Below are 18,131 nucleotides of genomic sequence, written 5' to 3'. Positions count from 1 at the left end.
AGGCCCCTCCCTCGCCCAGGCCCTGCAAGGCGCCGGCGCTACCCCCAGCCCAGCAGCCCGGGGCCAAGACCTCCGGGCGGCCCCAGCTCGGACAGCCGGCCAGCCAGGCCGTCCCCGCCCGGGGCCAGGCAGGAAGCGGAGGAGGCCGGAAGCCCCGTCAGGAACGACTTCAGAGACGCTCCGCGCCCTCCGCGCCCCCCGGCTCTAAAAGGCCGCATTATCCGCCGGGAGCGGCTGCCAGGGCGCTGCTTCCCGACCGCAGGCCTCGCCCTCCCGGTACCTGGAAGAGGGTCAGCGCGTGGTCGTCCAGCACAGTCTTCGGAGGGGCCATGACTGTGGGGAGGAGCGGCTGTGTCAGGAAGGGCGCGCCGCCCCAGGGGACCCAGGCTGCGGCCTCTGCCCAGCTCTGCTCCGGCCCTACAAACCCCGGCCAGGGCCTGGGGGCGGCCAGGCAGACCTCACACCCAGACGCGCCAAGGGACCCGGCAGGGACCCTGGGGGAGAAGGGGCTTCTGCTCCAGCCCCCCAGGTCCCAACAGGGGTGCTGTGGCCTCGGTGTGCCAGCCGCACCCCGCCGTCTCCCAGGAAGCTGCCTTGAGCCCCAGCCGGGTGGGTCAAGGCTGGCGTCCCCAGGGCAGTCTCTGCCACCCGACCAGCCCAGAGGCTCGGAGGAAAGAACTCACACAGGTGAAACGGCAGCTCTGGGTTCCCCAGGTGGCTTCTCACAAAGTCTCGCAAATCCCCTACTGCGGAGGAGGGAAAGCAGGTTTCGTGAGACCACGCAGGCCCGTGGCTCCCGCGCTCTGGGGCACAAGCCAAGCCCAGGTGGGATCTCAACCCTGCTCCTGTCATGGCACCACCGCCCAGGCCACCAGGGGACCCCGCCGTGCCTCGGGAGAGGGCCGCCCCTCCAGCCTGGCTGGGGTGTCTCCACCAGGCCTCTCGCCCCACCCCTGCCCCAGCCCGAGGGGACCTGCGGGAGGCCCCCCGAGACCTCGGGCGCACGCTGACCGTGGCAGCAGCTCGAGCGGCAGCTGCGAGGGTGGGGAGCCCTGGGCCCTTCCTCTGGGTGCCCCACTGCTCCCACACAGGCCCAGTGAGCAGGGGATAAGAGCACCAAGGACCACGGCTCCCGGGAGCTGGGGCTGAGCACCCGGGCGAGCACGGCCCATGGCCGAGGCGCAGCCCCACCTGGCGCCCGGCAAGCCCAGATGCCCGTGCGTCCCATGCAGACGACAGCAGCCCACAGCGGCCTGGTCTCCTTAGAGCTGGAGGGCCAGGCGCCCACAGCCCCAGGCCCAGGGGGAGAACTGGGCGGCCCATCCAGGCTGCTCACCTGTCTCGCTGGGGCGGAAGAAGCCCTGCAGGATGTAGCGGTCAGGGAACAGGACCCTCAGAGCCACCTGGGTGGGGACAAGCGGGGTGGTCAGCGGTGACGGCCGGGCCCATGGGCACCAGGCCTGGGGCGGGCAGATGCCCTGGCCGCACCCTGGCCCTACCAGAGCTGTGGCCTCAACTCCCCGTGCCACTGGCTGTAGCCAAGGACAGTCAGCGCTCACGCTGGGTTTCAGATTTGCTATTTGAACTTTTCATCGTAGAACCTCAATTGGATCACTGGGCTAACGCGCCACCTCACACAGCCGCTGGGGAAGCGCCCGACCCACCACCAGTGACCGCAGGCTGCGTGCGCCATGCCAGGTCCCCGGGCGGGAGCCTTGGGGCCGCCGCGCAGGCCCGCACACCTTTGGGTAGCGCTCCAGCTTCTCCTTCATCTGGGCCTCCCGGAAGGCCTTGGTCACCAGTGGGGCTTCTTCCAGGCGCTTCCTGTGTGGGGAGGGTTGAAGGACAGGTCTCCCTGCATGGAGGCCCCCAGGCCGCTCCCCCCCTGGGCAGGGCGGGGCGGGAAGCCCCCACCTGGGCCACACCCCTTGGTGCTGCTGAGGGCTGCGGGCCCAGAGGGAAGCGGGCGGCTGCGGCAGCCCGGACACAGGGCAAACCGGCAGAGGGGCCGGGGTGCGGCACCCACCGCTCGCTCTTGAGCTGGGCCAGGCGTCTCCGCACGTCGTCCACCGTCACCTCGAAGAACTCGTCGGGCAGCTCTGCCGGCCAGGCCTGCAGCAGCTCCTCCAGGTCCGGGTGGCACACCACCGGCTCCCGGTCCACGGGCGCCTGGTCCTCGGGCTGGGGGCAGAGGGCACAGCTGGCGGCAAGCTGCACGGCAGGCTCTCGGCTCTACGGGGGCGGGGGTCCCCCAGCTGGAGGAGCGTAGAGACGCGGGAGCCCAGCTCTCTGTCTCCCCCCGACGGGGCGAGGCTGGGTCCCGAGGGTGGCAGGGGAGAGCAGGCTGGGCCCCTGCCCTGCCCGTGGCAACACGATGCCGAGACTCTGCTCGCCGGCAGGGCATGCGGCCCTGAAGTCAGGCTCAGGCCACGTCGGGGGCTCTTTGGGGTGTGAGGGTGACAGCCACCAAATTAGAGTGTCGGCAAAAACCCCATCCTGGCCGGCCCCGCTGCCCCTGCTGCCCTCTGGACCACAGCCCGCAGCCTGGCTGACTCCATGCCGCCTGCCCCCTGGGAGCAGGCCACCTCCCCTCTGCCCCCGCCACCCCCAGGGACGCAGGGGGACAGTGTCACTCCTAATTGCCATCAACGGCAGCGAAGATTACAAGGCAGGGCCTGCTCCGCTCGTGGTGCGGCGGGTGGTGACTCCTGGTGCTGAGGCCACCACGGAGCCAGGCCTGACCAAGGCGCCCGGCTGGGCCAAAAGGGTCCATGCTGGGCCCCGTCCGTCTACACAAAACCACCCAGAGCCGTTGGGGGCAGCCAGCTCTGCTCCTCCCCCTCCACCCCACCAGCCCCATCTCCACAGGGATCCCCCGTCCTGCTCCTGACACCTGGGGACAGCTCTAGGCTATGGGAACGATCCGCTCTGTTCTGTCCCTTCTGCAGCCTCCCAGGCTACCAGCCTGCCCTGGGGACCGGCCCCGCACAGCATCCGGGGCCCAGCATGTCACACACCTTGCTGGGGCCCGGCCAGGCCGCACCTGCCACACACACGCCTCTCCCTGGTGACTCTGGGGCTGCCTCCAGCCACACCTGACACCCCGAGGGTCCCCCGAGCACTAGCCCTGGCTCTAGCCAGGGAGCCTCTCTGACCTCGGTCAGCGTCCTGACACCGTGGCCAGGGAGTGTGGCTGAGGCCTGGGCGGCGAGGCCCACAGGTGGCTGGCAAAGGCCCCCGGGGGCTGCCCCTTCAAAGCCACAACCATCCTGCAGCGGCCGAGAGCCGTCTGCACCAGAGCTTTTTATAACAAGACACCCGGCGCCAGGCTGCCCCCCACAGCCCAGTGCCTGCATTCCAGAGGCCGCGAGCGAGCGTGCCTGGGCTCCCAGAGGAGGGGAGGGCAGGACACAGACGCACCCTGAGCTGGGAGCCGCGGCCTCCACCAGTGCCCGGGCCAGGCAGCGGCAGGTTGGGATCCTGACGCAAAAGCGGCCACGCCGCCCAGGCACAGAGCCCCGAGTCACGGAGCAGGTCCCTCCGTGGCCTGTTCCAGACCCTGCCCTGGAGAAGCCAGCCCTGCGCACAACCGTCGCCCAGAAATCTGCACTGCGTCTCTGCAGCAGGCGAAGTGCAGCTGCTCGTGTGGCATTGAGCCTGGCCACCCAGACAGGCCCCCGTCCCCCGACACGACCCCTGGGCAGAGGACAGAGAAGCCCCGAGGAGACGAGGCCACCTGGGCTCTCCCAGGCCCTTCTGGGCACAGCCTGGGCCTCACCAGGAGGACGGCGGGTCGTGGCATGTCCACACCCAGGCCCGTTCCAGGACAGGGTGCAGGGACAGCGGGCGTCAGCCCTGTGCTGCCCAGGGGCTGTTGAGTTCCAGCTGAAAAATAAAACTGACGGGACACGTCACTCTTCTGACCCACTCCAGATCCTGCCCTCCAACGTCTCCGCTCTAGGCAGGACACCTCTACTGTCACACAGCCCCAGAGCCCAGGGTCCCCACAGGGGCTGGAGTGGCGGGGGACAGGGACGACACCCTTGCCGAGCCGGGGCCAGCCCACCCGAGTCTCCGAGAGCATATGACCGCGGCTGGGCTGGTAGGAAACGTCACTGTGCTGCTGAGTGACAGAGGGCAGCGTGGGGAGACGCCGCCCCCGTCCGCTCACCACGGAGCCTCCCGAGACTGAGTCTCCCCAGCAGAGAGAAGCAGGGCTGGGGGCCCGCCGGCCCTGTCCACGGGACTCTGCCGGCAGCAACGGTTCCCACGAGGCTCCCGTCCTCGGTGGACTCATGCGGGGGGGGGGGGGGAGACGCAGTGAGGGGGGCACGGACCCCTGGGGCAGCCAGACCCAGCCTGCGCGGGGAGGCCCAGGGCCGCCCAGGACATCCCACGCCCGGAGACGTGCCCTCCCGGTGCTGGGGGACAGAATGGGCGGTTCTGCACAAGTGCCGTGGGCACCGCAGACCGAGGCCTCCTGCGCAGGAGCAAAGGCGGGGGTGGAGAGCGGCGTGGCGCCCTCCCGCTGCTTCCCCCACCCCAGCTCTCTGCTTTGACAGACGTCACTGCGCAGAAGGCTGGCAGACACAGCAGCGGACACCTGCAAAGAGACGCAAACACCACGCTGTGGTGCAAACGTGCCCCACCCCCCGCCGTGCACATGCACCCCGCCCCCGAGGGCGCAGCGGTGTTTGCTCAGCACGGGCCTCGTCCTATCCCAAGAGGACGTGCAGAAAGCGGGACAGGAGGCGGCGGCCGGAGGCCCCCGGAGGCGCCAGGCAGGGTGGAGGGCGGTGGCCTCAGCACCCGCGCGCTAGACGACGCTCGACCCTGGCCGGCCCAGGCACGGGCGCTGTGAGGACCCGGTGGTGCAGGACCACAGCCATGGCCATGGCTGTGGCAGGGCTGGGGCAGTGGCCACCGGCGGGGCCCGGGAGGCCACGGGAAGGCGCGTGGTGTCAGAAGTGGTCGCTCCGCCCGCCCGCCGAGGTTTCCTTTTCTTGACAGTAATTTTCCAGGACGGGATAACACATGGAGGAAAAATGTGAGAACTATTCGGAGGTGACCTCAACCTCAGACTTCCCAGCTTTTCCGTGGGGGTTTGCCTCCTCCCGCCCGCCGCGCTCCAGCGGGATCTGGTGGGAGAGGATGCCAGGCATGTCCCTGGGGCCGCGGGCCCCGGTGAATCACGGCGCAGGACGCGGGCCAAACCTCCCGAGTTACTCACAGGGCCGGCCGCCCTCCACAGGGAGGCACCGGAGCACGTGGATGCCATCAAAGCCGCTGGCGGCACAGGGGAGAGGCAGCACAGGGGAGAGGCCGGCGGCGCTGGGGCTCCACAGAGGGGAAGCTCCGAGCCGCGCGGGCAGCAGGACGGCGGATCCCACGCCCCAAGCCCCGGCAAAGGTCACTTGGGGCACGTCCCCTCACCCTCCTGCCAGCACCGAGGCCTCAGGCCTCGAACCTCACGCCTAGGGGATGCCGCCTCACCCGGGCCTGGGCACAGCACCCAGCAACACCAACCGCCCAGGCCCACCCACCAGCGAGGGGCCACGCCGCCAGGAGGAGCCCAGACACACACTCCTGCGGTCCTCGGGCTCAGGTCACGAGCAGAGGCCACCCTGGAGCCGCAGCTCCTGACACCACGGGTCCCCAAGAAGCGCTGTCCACCCCGGGACTGAGAGAGACAGAGCGACACCACCCAGGGCCACCCCTGCGCCTCCCGGCCCGCACAGCCACCCGCGTGCGCCTGTGTGAGTTACCGGTGACTATGTGACAAACCCAGCCCAGCCGACAGCTGCCCCACCGCGTGAGCACGTCACAGGGACACGGTGGGCCGTGGACACCGGGGAGGGGACCTTGCTGATGCAGAAAGGCGTGCACGAGGCGGGACCGCAGCACATATGTGGTCAGCATTCACAGAGACGCCGTGAAAAGGTCGGGAGGCTTCACATCGAAACACGAACAGTGGTCCAGTCTGGGCACTGAGAAAGTAGGGTTTTCGTCTTTCTTTTGTCTTCTCTGAATTGTTCAACTTCTCTACCACGAATACAAATCACTCATGTCACAAAGAAATGAGCTGAGTTTTTTCCAAACGTAAAGAACGGCTGCCAGACACTGGGCTGAGGCAGCCACACGTGCCGGGCTGTCCCCGTGAACGAAGCACATCGACACCCCCAAAAGCAGCGAAGGACATCCACGCGGGTGCAGCCGGGCCTCCCCATCCACCAGGCCTGGCCGAGTCCCCACACCGCCTGTGAGGCGCCCAGGACAGGCGCACACCTGCAGCCAGCGGCCTCCAGGCCGGAGTCCCTGGAGCCGTCCACGCAGAGAGCGCCCCCGGGGACCAGGTGGGACGGGGCAAGCCCAGGTGCGCGAGCAGGGTCCTTGCTCTGCAGGGGCGCCCCACACGCCTGTCCTCCCCACAGCTCTCGGCAGGGTCGCTCCCGTTTGCGCTGAGACACGAGCTCCTGCCGGGGCCCCGACTGCCAACTGGCCACAGTGGACACTCCAGCCTGCGCCTGCCAGGACGGCCGGGCCCAGCTGTGGGTGGGCCCAGGGTGTCCACGAGCGCCCACCAGGTACAGCGAGGACCACACGCAACCCAGCCACTGGGCGGGTATGCGGGGGTGATGCGGCAGACAGCCCCCCGCCTGGGGAGGAGGGGGCAGGGCTGCCAAGGGCTCCCCAGCACATGGCGCTGGACCCCAGCCCCTCTGGGCAGGCCTGCTGCCCAGGACAGCACGGCCGTCAGCTGGTGTGTGAGACGCAGTGGGGACAGCAGCACCCAGCTGACACCCAGCCCTGCGCTCGCCTCGGCCCCACAGGCCCTCGGACGGGCTCCTCCCAGCCCCATGGGTCCTGGACAGGCTGCTGGTCCCGAGGAGCAGGGGGTAAGACCAGGGTGTGGGCGCCGAGGACACTCCGGCATCCCCAGGAGCGAGGTCACCCCAAGGGGGGAGGGGCCACAGGAGGCAGCCGCTGGCCCGCGAGGTGGACCTGGGGGCTTTGATCAGGGACGGCCCTTGTGCCAGCTGCTGGGGGCCGGGGGGGGGGGGGGGCGTGGGGGGTCGTCTGCTGGGACCAGCCTCCCGCCCGTGAAGGGACTTCAAAGGACAGGGCCAGGGGGCGCCGGGCAGCCCCAGACTCTCCCAGCGCTCGGTTCTGATCGCCAGTAAAACTACCTTCTAATAATTAACGTTTGACATCAAAGGCAGGAACCGCCTGGGTCTGTGAACCATCCCGGGCCTCCGCTGAGGACCTGCCTATATTTTATCCTGTCTCTTTCTTCTGACTCTTTATTTAAATCCAAAAACCACACACAGGCAAAACATTAATGGGAAACTTGGAAACTCATTTTGATTACTAAAGAGTACTTTGAAGTTCCCCAAAAAAGTTCTGTTTTGTTCCCTCGCCCCTCCCCCCGGGCCTGCAAAGGGACGGCCGGCGGGAGGCGCAGCCCACGGGGCTCCATGATCCATCAGCTGCCGCCAGATCAAAGGCCGGGTGGGGTGCGGCAGGCACGGCCCCCCTTGCCCGCCCGCCCGCCGGCGGGACCGGCCCCGGCACGGCCCACGACGCAGCTCGCTGCTGCAGACACACAGCCGGGACCCGCTGGGTCCTCGGGGAGGGGGCACGGCCACCCTCGTCCCTCACCCGGGGAGGCCCCATCGAGACCGGGCCCAGGTGCCAGCCTGCCCCAGACCCATGGGTCGGTCTCAGCCTCTGACTGGGCCCCGCGCGCGGCATCAGGACCAAGATCGTCTCTGCCTGCACACTTGCCGCAGGCGTCCCCAACTGGGGTGGTGACGGTCCTGCGACGGAGAGTCCACACGCCCGGCGGCTTGCCCGACACGCAGCGACTGTCGAGCCCTCACCCCGAGGCCGCGCCATGGTCCCGGGAGCCCTGCCGCAGGAGGGGCCTGTCGGGCCTCTGACGCTCCTCTGTCCGGAGTGACCCGAGCGAGTCACGCTCCTGGCCACCCACAGGAGACCTGCTCCCAGGCAGGGCTCTGAGACCCCGGCAGCAAGCGTCAGCTGCTAGGATGGCGCGGGGAGGGCGGGGCCTTGCCGAGGCCTCTGCTCACCCAGCGGCGGCTGCTGGCTGCCCCAGCACCGCACACGGAACCAAGCACACGCAGGAAAAACAAGACCTCTACGAAGGTAGAAAACAGTCAAAAAATGAAAATGCCTTTTATAGCTGGTGGTGAAACTGAGTTCCACAGGTGTGAAAATGACCAAATGGGAAAGGTCACTCTTACTCCCCAAACAAAACCAGCCAGGTGCAGTGGCGGCACCTGCAGTCCCAGTTGGGGGAGGGGGGGGCCGAGGCAGGAGGACCCCTTGATCCCGGGAGCTCAAGGCTGCGGTGGGCTGTGATCTCGCCATGGAGATGCCGCCTGGGTGACGGAATGAGACTCTGGTCCAGAAATGAACTAATTGATACACAGTAAAATGAATAAACAAGCCAGACATCATCAAAGATTCTCAACGTCATCAGGAAACACAGAAGAGGACATCGACCAGGACCACGCATGGCTTCCCAGGTCTGTGAGGGCTCACGTCTGCCCAGCCCTGGGTCTCGGCTGGTGGCTGGTGGCCTGCCCTCAGGGGACGCCTGGGCCTCGAAACACCCTCCCCCCACCCCCGCCCAGGGCCGCCCAAGGGCCCCCAATCTGCCTCTTTGAGCAAAAAATCCAGGGATGCTGAGACCACCTGGGTCTGCAGAGCTCGGCAGGCAGGACGGGGAACGGCGGGGCAGTCACCTGGGGGCCAGGGAGCCCCGCTGACCAGCAGTCCCCCCAGAGGAGGGGCAAGGTCCAGGGCCATGACAGAGCCCAGCAGAGGGTCCGCTGCGAGCCCAGGCGGTGTTCGCAGAGGTCAGCACTGGACGCCTGCAGGGGCCTCCCCAGGGGCCAGGGCCGTGCGGTCTGGACACCTCCTAAGAACGCACCGTCTCTTCCGCAAACAGCTTCCAGAGCACGGAAGCAGGGATCTGCCAAACCCATTCACAACTCGAGCACGGTCTCGACTCGGAGGCGGATGAGGGCAGAGTAGGAAAGATGCGTCGGCTGTCTCACTCGCCAAGGCAGACGTGCAAGCCCAGAATGACACAGAGCACATCACTACCTCGGTGGATGCAGAAAACGCTTTTACAAAGGGCAACGCCTGCTCGTGATTTGTAAGTCTCAGAAAATCAGGAACAGTAAGTAACTCCCTGAGCTCGAGAAAGGCTTCTTCACAGAGAACCTGCAGACCATTCCTCTAAGAGCAGGGTGGGGACACCCTGAGACGGCGGCCAGCGACAGACAGCGGAGACCCAGTCACTGCAGCGCAGCACGAGAGAGACGAGAGCAGGACTGGCACGGGGAAGAAGGAAGACGTGGGGACCCCAACAGACAGAACCACAGCAGACACCTGGAGCAGGAACCGCGTGCGGCCCACAGCGTCAGACGCTGACCGCCGGGGCCCAGGAGACCACCGTCCAGCAGTGCACACGAGGACACTGGGCGGGGGTAATAGAATTTTCTGTCACAGGACATAAAAGACTGAGAAAGGAGAAAGACGGTCAGGCCTGTGCAGGAAACCACGACAGCGTCAAGACTCTAACTCTCTCCCAAGCCCTCGGTCAATTCCGAGATACTCCCAGCAGTAATTTCCGAGGAACTCGGCAAACGCCCTCGGTTCCCTGGAGAGACTAAGTCTGGGGACAGACACGTCCCTTCTGGTGAAGCAGGGCCCTGCAGGGAGACCCGTGGCCCTGCCCACAGAGGTTGCAGGTGGAGCCCGAGAGGCCGGGCAGAGAAGGTGCTGCTGCCCGGAGAGGCGGGCGGCGGGGTCCCCTCGTCAGGCCAGGGGCAGAGAAGGTGCTGCTGCCCGGAGAGGCGGGCGGCGGGTCCCCTCGTCAGGCCAGGGGCAGAGCCGATGGCTCCCCACCCGAGCCAAGGGCCGAGGCCACGAGTGAAAGGCGAATCCATCAAGTGAAGATGCCGCCTTGACCTGGGGCTGGGGAAGGATCCAGGATCCCGAAAGCACAACCAGGAGAACGGAAGTGTGCGGGGTCAGGCCGGCGGGTTTTGGGCTTCCTGTCTGAGGAAGGGCACCACCAGCCTCCTGCCGCGGCCGTGAATCCCAGAACACACGCGGACTCTGGAAGCGACCAACACCAAAGGGGGCGGCGAGCATCGGCGCAGGGAAGTGGAGCTCGAATGGCAGAGGGGCCCGTGGAGAGGTGCTGGATCTCAGCGGCTGCGAGACAAAGCAGGATAGCGTGCAAAGGCGTCACACAGGCAGAAGCAGAAACCAGACAATGCCGACAGGCCGCGGCACTGGGGAGCATGGCTGCAGCAGTGGCGTCCTCTTCACTAGAGACCCTCTCGTGCGCTAGGGGGTGGGAGATACAACGCCCCCCCGCCCTGCACCAGTGCCGACACGGGGTGACGCGCAGCCTGCAGCAGAGGCCCCCCGCCCTGGAAGCCAGGGCTCACGGTCCTGCTAAGGGAACCCTTCCTGGCGAGACCCCGGAGCCCAGGACACGTTCTGGGGAGGCCTGAGACCAGGGCTGTGCTCCTACCGGGCAGACTGGGCCGTGTGAGTGCTTCTAAAGCAGCCAGAGGAACCCCCAAGATAGGGAGGGCACCCCTCAGCTGAACCTCGTGACGTCTTTCGGTGACGACGCCAACCAGGCTTGGAGCCTCAATGGGAGAGAGTCCCAGAGACACTCGGTAGGAAACTCTAGGCCGGGCTCTGGCGAGAACTACTGGCCGAGTGGCCCAGACCACAGCCCCTCTCGGGAGCCCTGCTGTGTGGCGGCTGCCCGAGGACAGCAGATGGCCCTCGGGGCTGACGGCCCCAGACAGCAGAGGGAAGGTGGCAGGAGGTTCTGATGTGACACAGAGAGCTCCCTGGGCGCGCACGGTGGCCCTGGAGATGCCCCACCCGAGCAGGGTGGGGTCCTTGCTCACGGTGGGGGGGTGGCCCACGCCCTGACCCAGCCCCCTCAGCATGACCCAAGGCACGGGGCCTTTCTGCCCCTCGGGCCAGTGCCAGGGCACCGTGCAGCAGCAGGAGGATGGGACACAGCCACGGAGGGGCTGAGGGTAACAACTCCAGCCCGGGGCTGCGATGGACACAGAAGAAAACGTGCTGCTTTGGGAAACATGGAGCCGTGCGCTCACAACGGGCAAGCCGTGTGCAGTGAGCCAGACCTCGGCACAGCTGAGCACGAGACCCAGGGCCACGTGCCACACGTCCTTCCAGCCCAGCAGCGTGTCGACTCCGCGTCCATGAACACTCGGAAGAAGCCGCCCTCTCCTCCCGGCCAAGCCGGGCCACGGCCGGCAGGAATTTCCACGCAAAGAAACCCCTACCGGATGAGCCAGGCATCCTACCTACTTAGCTTTTGCACACACACACACGCACACGCACACGCGCGCACACACACACACACACACACACACGATTCTCCTGACCAGTAAGCAAACCTGCCACCTTCTATGATCACAGCTCACTGCAGCCTTGAACTCCTGGCCTGCGGCAATCCTCCCACCTCGGCCTCCCAAAGCGCTGAGGATATGGGCGTGAGCCACCGAGCCTGTTTAGGGCACTATTAAAATTACTTTTTGTGCCCCACAGAGCTAGCTAGCGACAGGAGAAAGACAGCGAGCTGTAGGGATGCTTGTCTTGGGATTAAATGTTTGGCGTGGAACAATCGATGCCCAACCCCAAAATGTCCAGCTTCCTCCAGCACTGAGTTAGACAGTCCGTATCTCTGACACTTCACTTTGCCGCTTCGTTTCTTGTTTATTGTGCATCCTCAGTCTTTCTAACGCACGTTTTGGCTTGTGACTACCTTTTAAACTTTTTTAGAGAGTAATTTTTGTGAAACCACGCATAAGTCAAAATTTCATGTTATTTTCGAATAGGAGTTCCGTCGTGGAACCAAAGCACCGCAGGCAGCTTGAAATACCAATAAAGTGTTGGGGAGGGATGTAGCTACATCAGTGGTTTGAGAAGTTCTGTCCTGGTGATTTTAATCTTGAAAATGAGCCACGTGGGCGACCTGAGACCAAGGTGGATAACGATGAGCTGAAAGCTGCAGTGGAAGCGAATCCACCTCAACCTGCACATGAATTAGCAGCAAGGTTTGACGTTAATATTCCAGCAACATGGGACCATTTGAAACAAATGGGCAAGGTAGAGAAGCTGGATAGATGGGTTCTGCATGAATTAAGCGAGCGTAAGAAGACAACTGTCTCGAAGCTCACCTTTCTCTGCTGTCACGACATAAAGGTGAACTGTATTGCTACATGTGATAAAAAATGGATTCTTTTTGACAATCGCACAATGGTTGGATGAAGATGAAATGCTGAAACACACAGTCTGAAACCAAATATTCATCAAAAAAAGCTAATGGTGTGTGTCTGATGGTCCAGCGCTGGCATTATCCACACTACAGCATCATGAAACCCGGTTAATTGATTACAGCGGATGTCTACTGCAGCCAACTGGATAAAACGAGGATGTCTGTGATTAAACAGCTGAGATTGGTCAACAGAGACAGGCCAGTCCTCTTGCAAAACAACACTCAGGCACATGTCGCACAAACAACGCTGCTCAAACTACAGAGGCTGGACTTGGAAACTCTCTGTCATCCACAGTATTCACCAGACCTTGCGCCAACTGACTACCACTTCTCCCAGGCTTTGGACCACTTCTTGCAAGGAAAAATGTTCAATTCTCAACAAGCTGTGGGAAACGCCTTTTGCGATTTCATCGCCACTCTCTCCAGGCTTCTTCACTGCTGGCGTAAACAAGCTACCGTTGATGGCAAAACTGTGTGGACAGCTTAGGCGCACACTTTATGTACTGCTTCTTGTTTGGGATATAAATGACGCTTTTATTCAAAATCGGACATTTCACGTTTAATGACCTATCTTCTCCACATCAAGGGCCTGAGGAAAACCTCCAGACCAGGCAGGAAAGCGGCTGCTCCATGTCACCATGTGGGGACAGAGGTGGGTTAACAAAAACCCATGAGGCCAGGAGGTTGTGGTGGTGGCGTCTGTAGCCCCAGCTACTTGGGAGGCCAAGGCGGGAGGATCGCTTGAGTCCAGGAGCTGGAGGCAGCAGTGAGCTGTGATGATGCCATTGCACTCTAACTGGCAACAGAGCAAGACCCCGTCTCAAAAAAAATAAAAAGAGAACACCCGCATGGATAAGGAGTGACACGCAGACACGGTGTAGGAGGCAGAGACGCTGCCTGTCTCCGTGGTGGGGTGGCCACGTGCGTGTACGTGTTTGTCCAAACCCGTCAAACTGCACGTCTAAAATGGTGCCTCAATAACTTGACGGTTTGAAACAAAATAAAAGCGATCACTTCCTGAGAAGATGAAAGGGAGCCCGGCGACCCTGCCGCGTCCCACAGTTGACCGGCCGCCGTCACTAGGGCCACCACGGCTGACGCCACTGGCTAGACGCAGCACACCCCCAAGGCCCAGGGCCCGGCACCCCCTTACCGGCTCTGGCTCCCGCTGGGGTTCCTGGCCGGGCTTGGACTTCTTCGGCTTGGAGGGGCCTCCAGGGCTGGAGAGGGACTTGGGCAGTTTGGCCGAAGGCGCCGGCAGAGACCTCGTGGACCCAGTAGGGCCCCCCAGTCGCTGACCCCCGCCAGAGAAAGGGACGAAGGGGGCAGGCACGGACGCCTTCCTGCTCGGCTCCGCCTCCATGTCCGCTGCCTTCAGGCCCAGGCTGTCCGCATGGCTGGTCCCCGTGGTGCCCGCGTCGTCCGGACGGCCCAGGTCCCCCCTGCTGAGCTCCCCCGAGTTCAACGGAAGCAGGGGGCTGCTAGCCGCCTGCCCGGCCGACGCAGAGGAGGTTGGGCTCCCGGAGACCTTGCCCCCGGCCGCCCCGGGCTCCGGCGTGCCCGCAGGGTCACAGCTCTTCGTGGCAAACCTGAGCGGGGAGCCCGGAGAGAGTGAAACGTCCTCTGGCCTCGCCCTCTGGGAACACCTCACTCGCCCTCCCTACGTCCACTGCAGCCCTGCAGCCGGGGCAGGAGCCGAGGGACTTGCCCTCTCCCTCCCCCATGCCTGGGCGAGGCAGCAGGTCTTCTCTCCACCTTCCCACAGCCCCTACCTGATGGTGGCACTGCCCCCGGTGAGGCCCAGCGACTGCAGGGTCGTGGTCCGCAGCGCTGCTCCGCCGGTCACCTGCAGGAAAGCCAATGGGACAGGTGGGCCTCAGCCCGGACGCACCACCGGCCGGGCGTCCCCACCCAGCTCAGGAAGCCCGCGAGGCTCAGGCCCCGCCGCAACCCCAGGCGCCTTCCTCTGCACAGCGGCCCCGGACGCCAGCCCTCCCCCAGCCCGGACAGCAACCTTGGACCCCGGCCAGCCCTCCACTCTGCCCCACACCCTCACTGACCTCCCCCACGCACCCCTGGTCCCTGCTGGTCCCCTCGCTCCGCCAGGCCTGGCCAGCATCTGGCCTGAGGCGGGTAAGGGCCTGATGACCCTCTGTCTCCCGACCCAGCCGGATCTCAGCATCACCCAAGCCTACCGGGGCCTGGGCCAGCGGAGCCCGGCCGGGTGGAGGATGCTCTGCCGCCCAGACCCTCTGCCCAAGGCCAAAGGCTGAGGAGAGGGAGGGGCTGGAACGTGCTGTCACCCGAGGGGCAGGCAGGGAGGCCTGGATAGGAACCCACATGGGTAGGATGCAGGCCACAGGCAGCCTGACCTGGCCGGGTCCCTGCGTGAGGGTCGCCCAGCTCCGCAGACGCTCACAAGGCCCCAGGAGCCCTGCAAAGGGGGTCTGTTCCTCTGGGTGGGCCCCCGAGTCAATGCCCGGTTTCACTTGCTCTGGGGGCCTGGCCAAGGTGACACTCTGGCTGCAGTTGTGCCAGCCCGACCTGACACCTCCCAGGGCAGCCCCCCGCCAGCGCTGCCTAGGGGACACTGCCCACCCAGGCTGGCCACGGCTCACGTTGATGCTGACCTCTGAGGGCGGCAGGGAGCTACTTTGACAAGGCCCTGCACCCCCAACCCAAAAGGCCAGGCCCAAGGGCCAGGCCCTGCACCTCCAACCCGAAAGCCAGAGGCCTGGGCAGCCACGGTCCAGACCTGAGTCCCCAAGGCCCAGCAGCCTGTCCCTACAAGCGGTCTTCCCTGTCCTCCTCTCCCAGCCTACAGCCCCCGCCCCCGCTCTGGGCCAGGGAGCCCCCCCTGGATGGATGGGGGCAGGCTCCCGGCCTCACCAGGGCCCACCCAGGGCCCCCAGGGACAGCGGCCCCCCGGGCCAGCCAAGGGCACCCTGCCAGGGTGGGAACAAAAGGCCCCTGTGAGGCCAGGGCACCGGGTGCTAGGAGGGTCCCGTGGGCGGGTGGGGCTGGCGCACGAGCAGCCTGTTGCCAGGCCTTGCCTGCGCCACGCTGCACTCGGTTTTGAAAAGGATCAAAACACGGAGCAAAGCAAATATTTATTAAACGAAACCACTTTTGTGACTCTTGGGCTTGAGAGAAGCTGAAAAAACAAACAGGCGTTGAGGGAGGTTTCGGGACAGCCCCGGCGGCGTGGCCAGGCTCCGGCGGGCGGCCATGCCCCGTTTTTTCCATGAAACACAACGTGCTTTCAGGAGCCGGGCCTCCGCCGCCACTTTGAAGACGGCCGGCTTGGGGGGAGCGGGCCACGGGTCACCTACCTCGTCCCGCATGTACACGCACATGGGCGTTGCCCCGCCCGGCCGCTGCAGGCACTCCCTGAAAGGAGAGGAGACAAAACATAGGGGACCTGCAGGGCCAGGCAGGACGGCTGGGGACCCCAGGGCACCCGGCCGGTCTCGGTGGAGGCCCCAGGGCTGCAGACTTGAAAGGTGAAGGGTGGGGCCCGGCCACCGGTCAGGACAGCGTCCCAGGCCTGGGTCCGCAGTGCTCGGCCCGGCAGCCCGCCTGGCCAGGCCTCTCCCAGGCCTCCTGCTGCGCCCCACAACCACCAGTTGGCAGCCAGTGCCGGAGCCCTTGGGGGGCCTTGGCGCACAGTCTGGGGTTTCCCCGACACCGCCCCCTCTCGGAAGGTCTCGTGCTGGCAGGACGGAGCCAGGGGCCTGGCCCAGGGCACGGGCAGCACAGCCCCACTTCCCAGGCACCCGCGGCACCTGCACTCAGCATCGGGATTTGGGGTCCCGGGGCCTGGGCTTCCATCTGAATCCATCCCCTGAGAGGGTCGCCGACCCCCTAACCCACCGGGCCCAGCTCAGGGCACAAATCCATTAAGGGGACGCCCAGCAGACAGGCCCAGGTCCCGGTGGCCCTGCTGCTGTCTCCTCTGCCCCACCCCGAGGGAGGATGCGGGACAGAGGACAGTGGTCTTCCGGAAGGGCCGGAGCTCCAGGTCTCCACATGTGCCGCATGTCGGAGTCACGGCCTGCATCATGCCCCAGCTGCGCGACCTCAGGCACCAGGTGTCCCCACTGCCTGGCTGCGCCTTCTGCAGAAGCACTGCCAGACACCCGCGGGCTGGCGGAGCAGGGCAGGCTCCCAGGGGCTCTCGATGGTCCTGAGGTGGCCACCGTCACCCCAGAAGAAAGCAAAACTGAAGCGGCAACTTGGCGCAGGACGCACCGGCTCTGGGCCCCAGGCCCCCAGACGCACATGCAGACACCTCCTCTGGCCAGTGTGGCCACAGCACCTGCAGCCACCTGGTCACCCACACTGGCCAGGGATGCAGGACACAGGCAGGTCAGGAGGTGCCGACAGGCCCTCCCCACTGCCTGCAGCCACCTGGTCACCGACACTGGCCAGGGACGCAGGACACAGGCAGGTCAGGAGGTGCCGACAGGCCCTCCCCACTGCCTGCAGCCACCTGGTCACCGACACTGGCCAGGGACGCAGGACACAGGCAGGTCAGGAGGTGCCGACAGGCCCTCCCCATTGCCTGCAGCCACCTGGTCACCGACACTGGCCAGGGACGCAGGACACAGGCAGGTCAGGAGGTGCCGACAGGCCCTCCCCACTGCCTGCAGCCACCTCGCAAGGAGAGGGATGGGGACCCGAAGCCCCTCTCGTGCGCAGGCTGTGCTCATGCTGAGACGGCGGTGGGTGTCTGTCCACGTACGCCCGACTCTGCCGCCATCTTTCTGAACGTCCCATCCCTAGGAAGCACTGCTGGACAGACGCACAGGCGGGAGCAGCATGCACACGTGGCCACGCGCTCACACACGTGGCCACGCGCTCACACACCCGACACACGCCGGCCCACCTGTGCTGTCCGGCTGTGACATGGGCACCAGCAGACACTTCCCGGCCCTGGAGCGCCCAAACTGCTGATGGCTGCCGGGGAAGGTCGCCTCTGCATTTCCCAACAAACCACTGCAAAGGGCACCCCCGAAACAACAGAAGCCCAGTCCAGCCTCACAGGAGAGGCCCCGGGCCAGCCGCTCTCCAGGGAGGGCACGCTGAGAGCAGCACGGCAAGGCCGGGAGGGGCTCGGTCGCAGACGCAGGTAAGAGCTGGGCAATGCTCACGGGGGGGGGCGGGGGGGCGAGGGGGGCATAGAGGACAAAGGGGATGGGACATCCAGGCACACACACACACACACACATGCACACGCATACACACACGTGCACACGCACGTAGCCAGCTCCCAGAGGCAGGTGTGCCAGCCTCCACCACGCACACACAGGTGTGCTCTCCAGGGGGCGGGGGCACCCACCCCAGCTCCTGACCACAGATGCCAGTCTGCTCCAGGGAGAAAGACCAGATTTCATGGAATGGGAAGAGGACCTGGCAGAAAGGGACTTGGCACCAAACCCAGGACAGACACCTGCGTGCCCCAAACCGCTCCCCAGCCCGAGCCCGGCCATGACTCCGTGTGGTGGGTTTGACACACTTTCCCATTTCTTGTTTTCTTTACTCTTCGCTTTTGCGTGTTTGCCGGGGGAGGTGCCGCCTCACCAGGAGGGCGCCAGGCTCAGCAGCACCTCAGGGCAGAGCGTGTCCCCGCCTGGGCTCTCCCAGGCCAGGACGGAGCCTCTGGGCCGTGGGACATGTGCCCCTCTCCCACAGTCCTGCCCTCTCCCCACGGACACCCCGTGGCCCCAGGCGCAGGCCAGTGCACCCCCCGCCGGTCCCGGAC

At 65.5% G+C, this 18,131-nt stretch overlaps 1 protein-coding gene across 4 annotated transcripts in view; it reads right to left on the bottom strand.

Moving 5' to 3' along the window:
- The window catches only part of ASPSCR1 (ASPSCR1 tether for SLC2A4, UBX domain containing), a 35,275-nt gene that overhangs the window by 5,786 nt on the left and 11,358 nt on the right, over positions 1-18,131 (bottom strand). For all 4 annotated transcript variants that reach the window (XM_012789399.2, XM_075999842.1, XM_012789402.2 and 1 more), the window contains 8 exons: positions 15,700-15,757; positions 14,140-14,213; positions 13,521-13,956; positions 2,027-2,181; positions 1,743-1,824; positions 1,337-1,403; positions 684-746; positions 281-333 (listed from right to left, as the gene is read on the bottom strand). In XM_012789399.2, the coding sequence (XP_012644853.1) occupies positions 281-333; positions 684-746; positions 1,337-1,403; positions 1,743-1,824; positions 2,027-2,181; positions 13,521-13,956; positions 14,140-14,213; positions 15,700-15,757 (988 nt within the window). The remainder of the gene's footprint in view (positions 1-280; positions 334-683; positions 747-1,336; positions 1,404-1,742; positions 1,825-2,026; positions 2,182-13,520; positions 13,957-14,139; positions 14,214-15,699; positions 15,758-18,131) is intronic.

The sequence above is a fragment of the Microcebus murinus genome, unplaced genomic scaffold (genome assembly GCF_040939455.1).
Source record: "Microcebus murinus isolate Inina unplaced genomic scaffold, M.murinus_Inina_mat1.0 scaf010_hap2_Mmur4.0, whole genome shotgun sequence".
NCBI lineage: Eukaryota > Metazoa > Chordata > Mammalia > Primates > Cheirogaleidae > Microcebus > Microcebus murinus.
The sequence above is the reverse complement of the archived record's forward strand: the minus strand, read 5'-3'. Positions and strand labels throughout refer to the sequence as shown.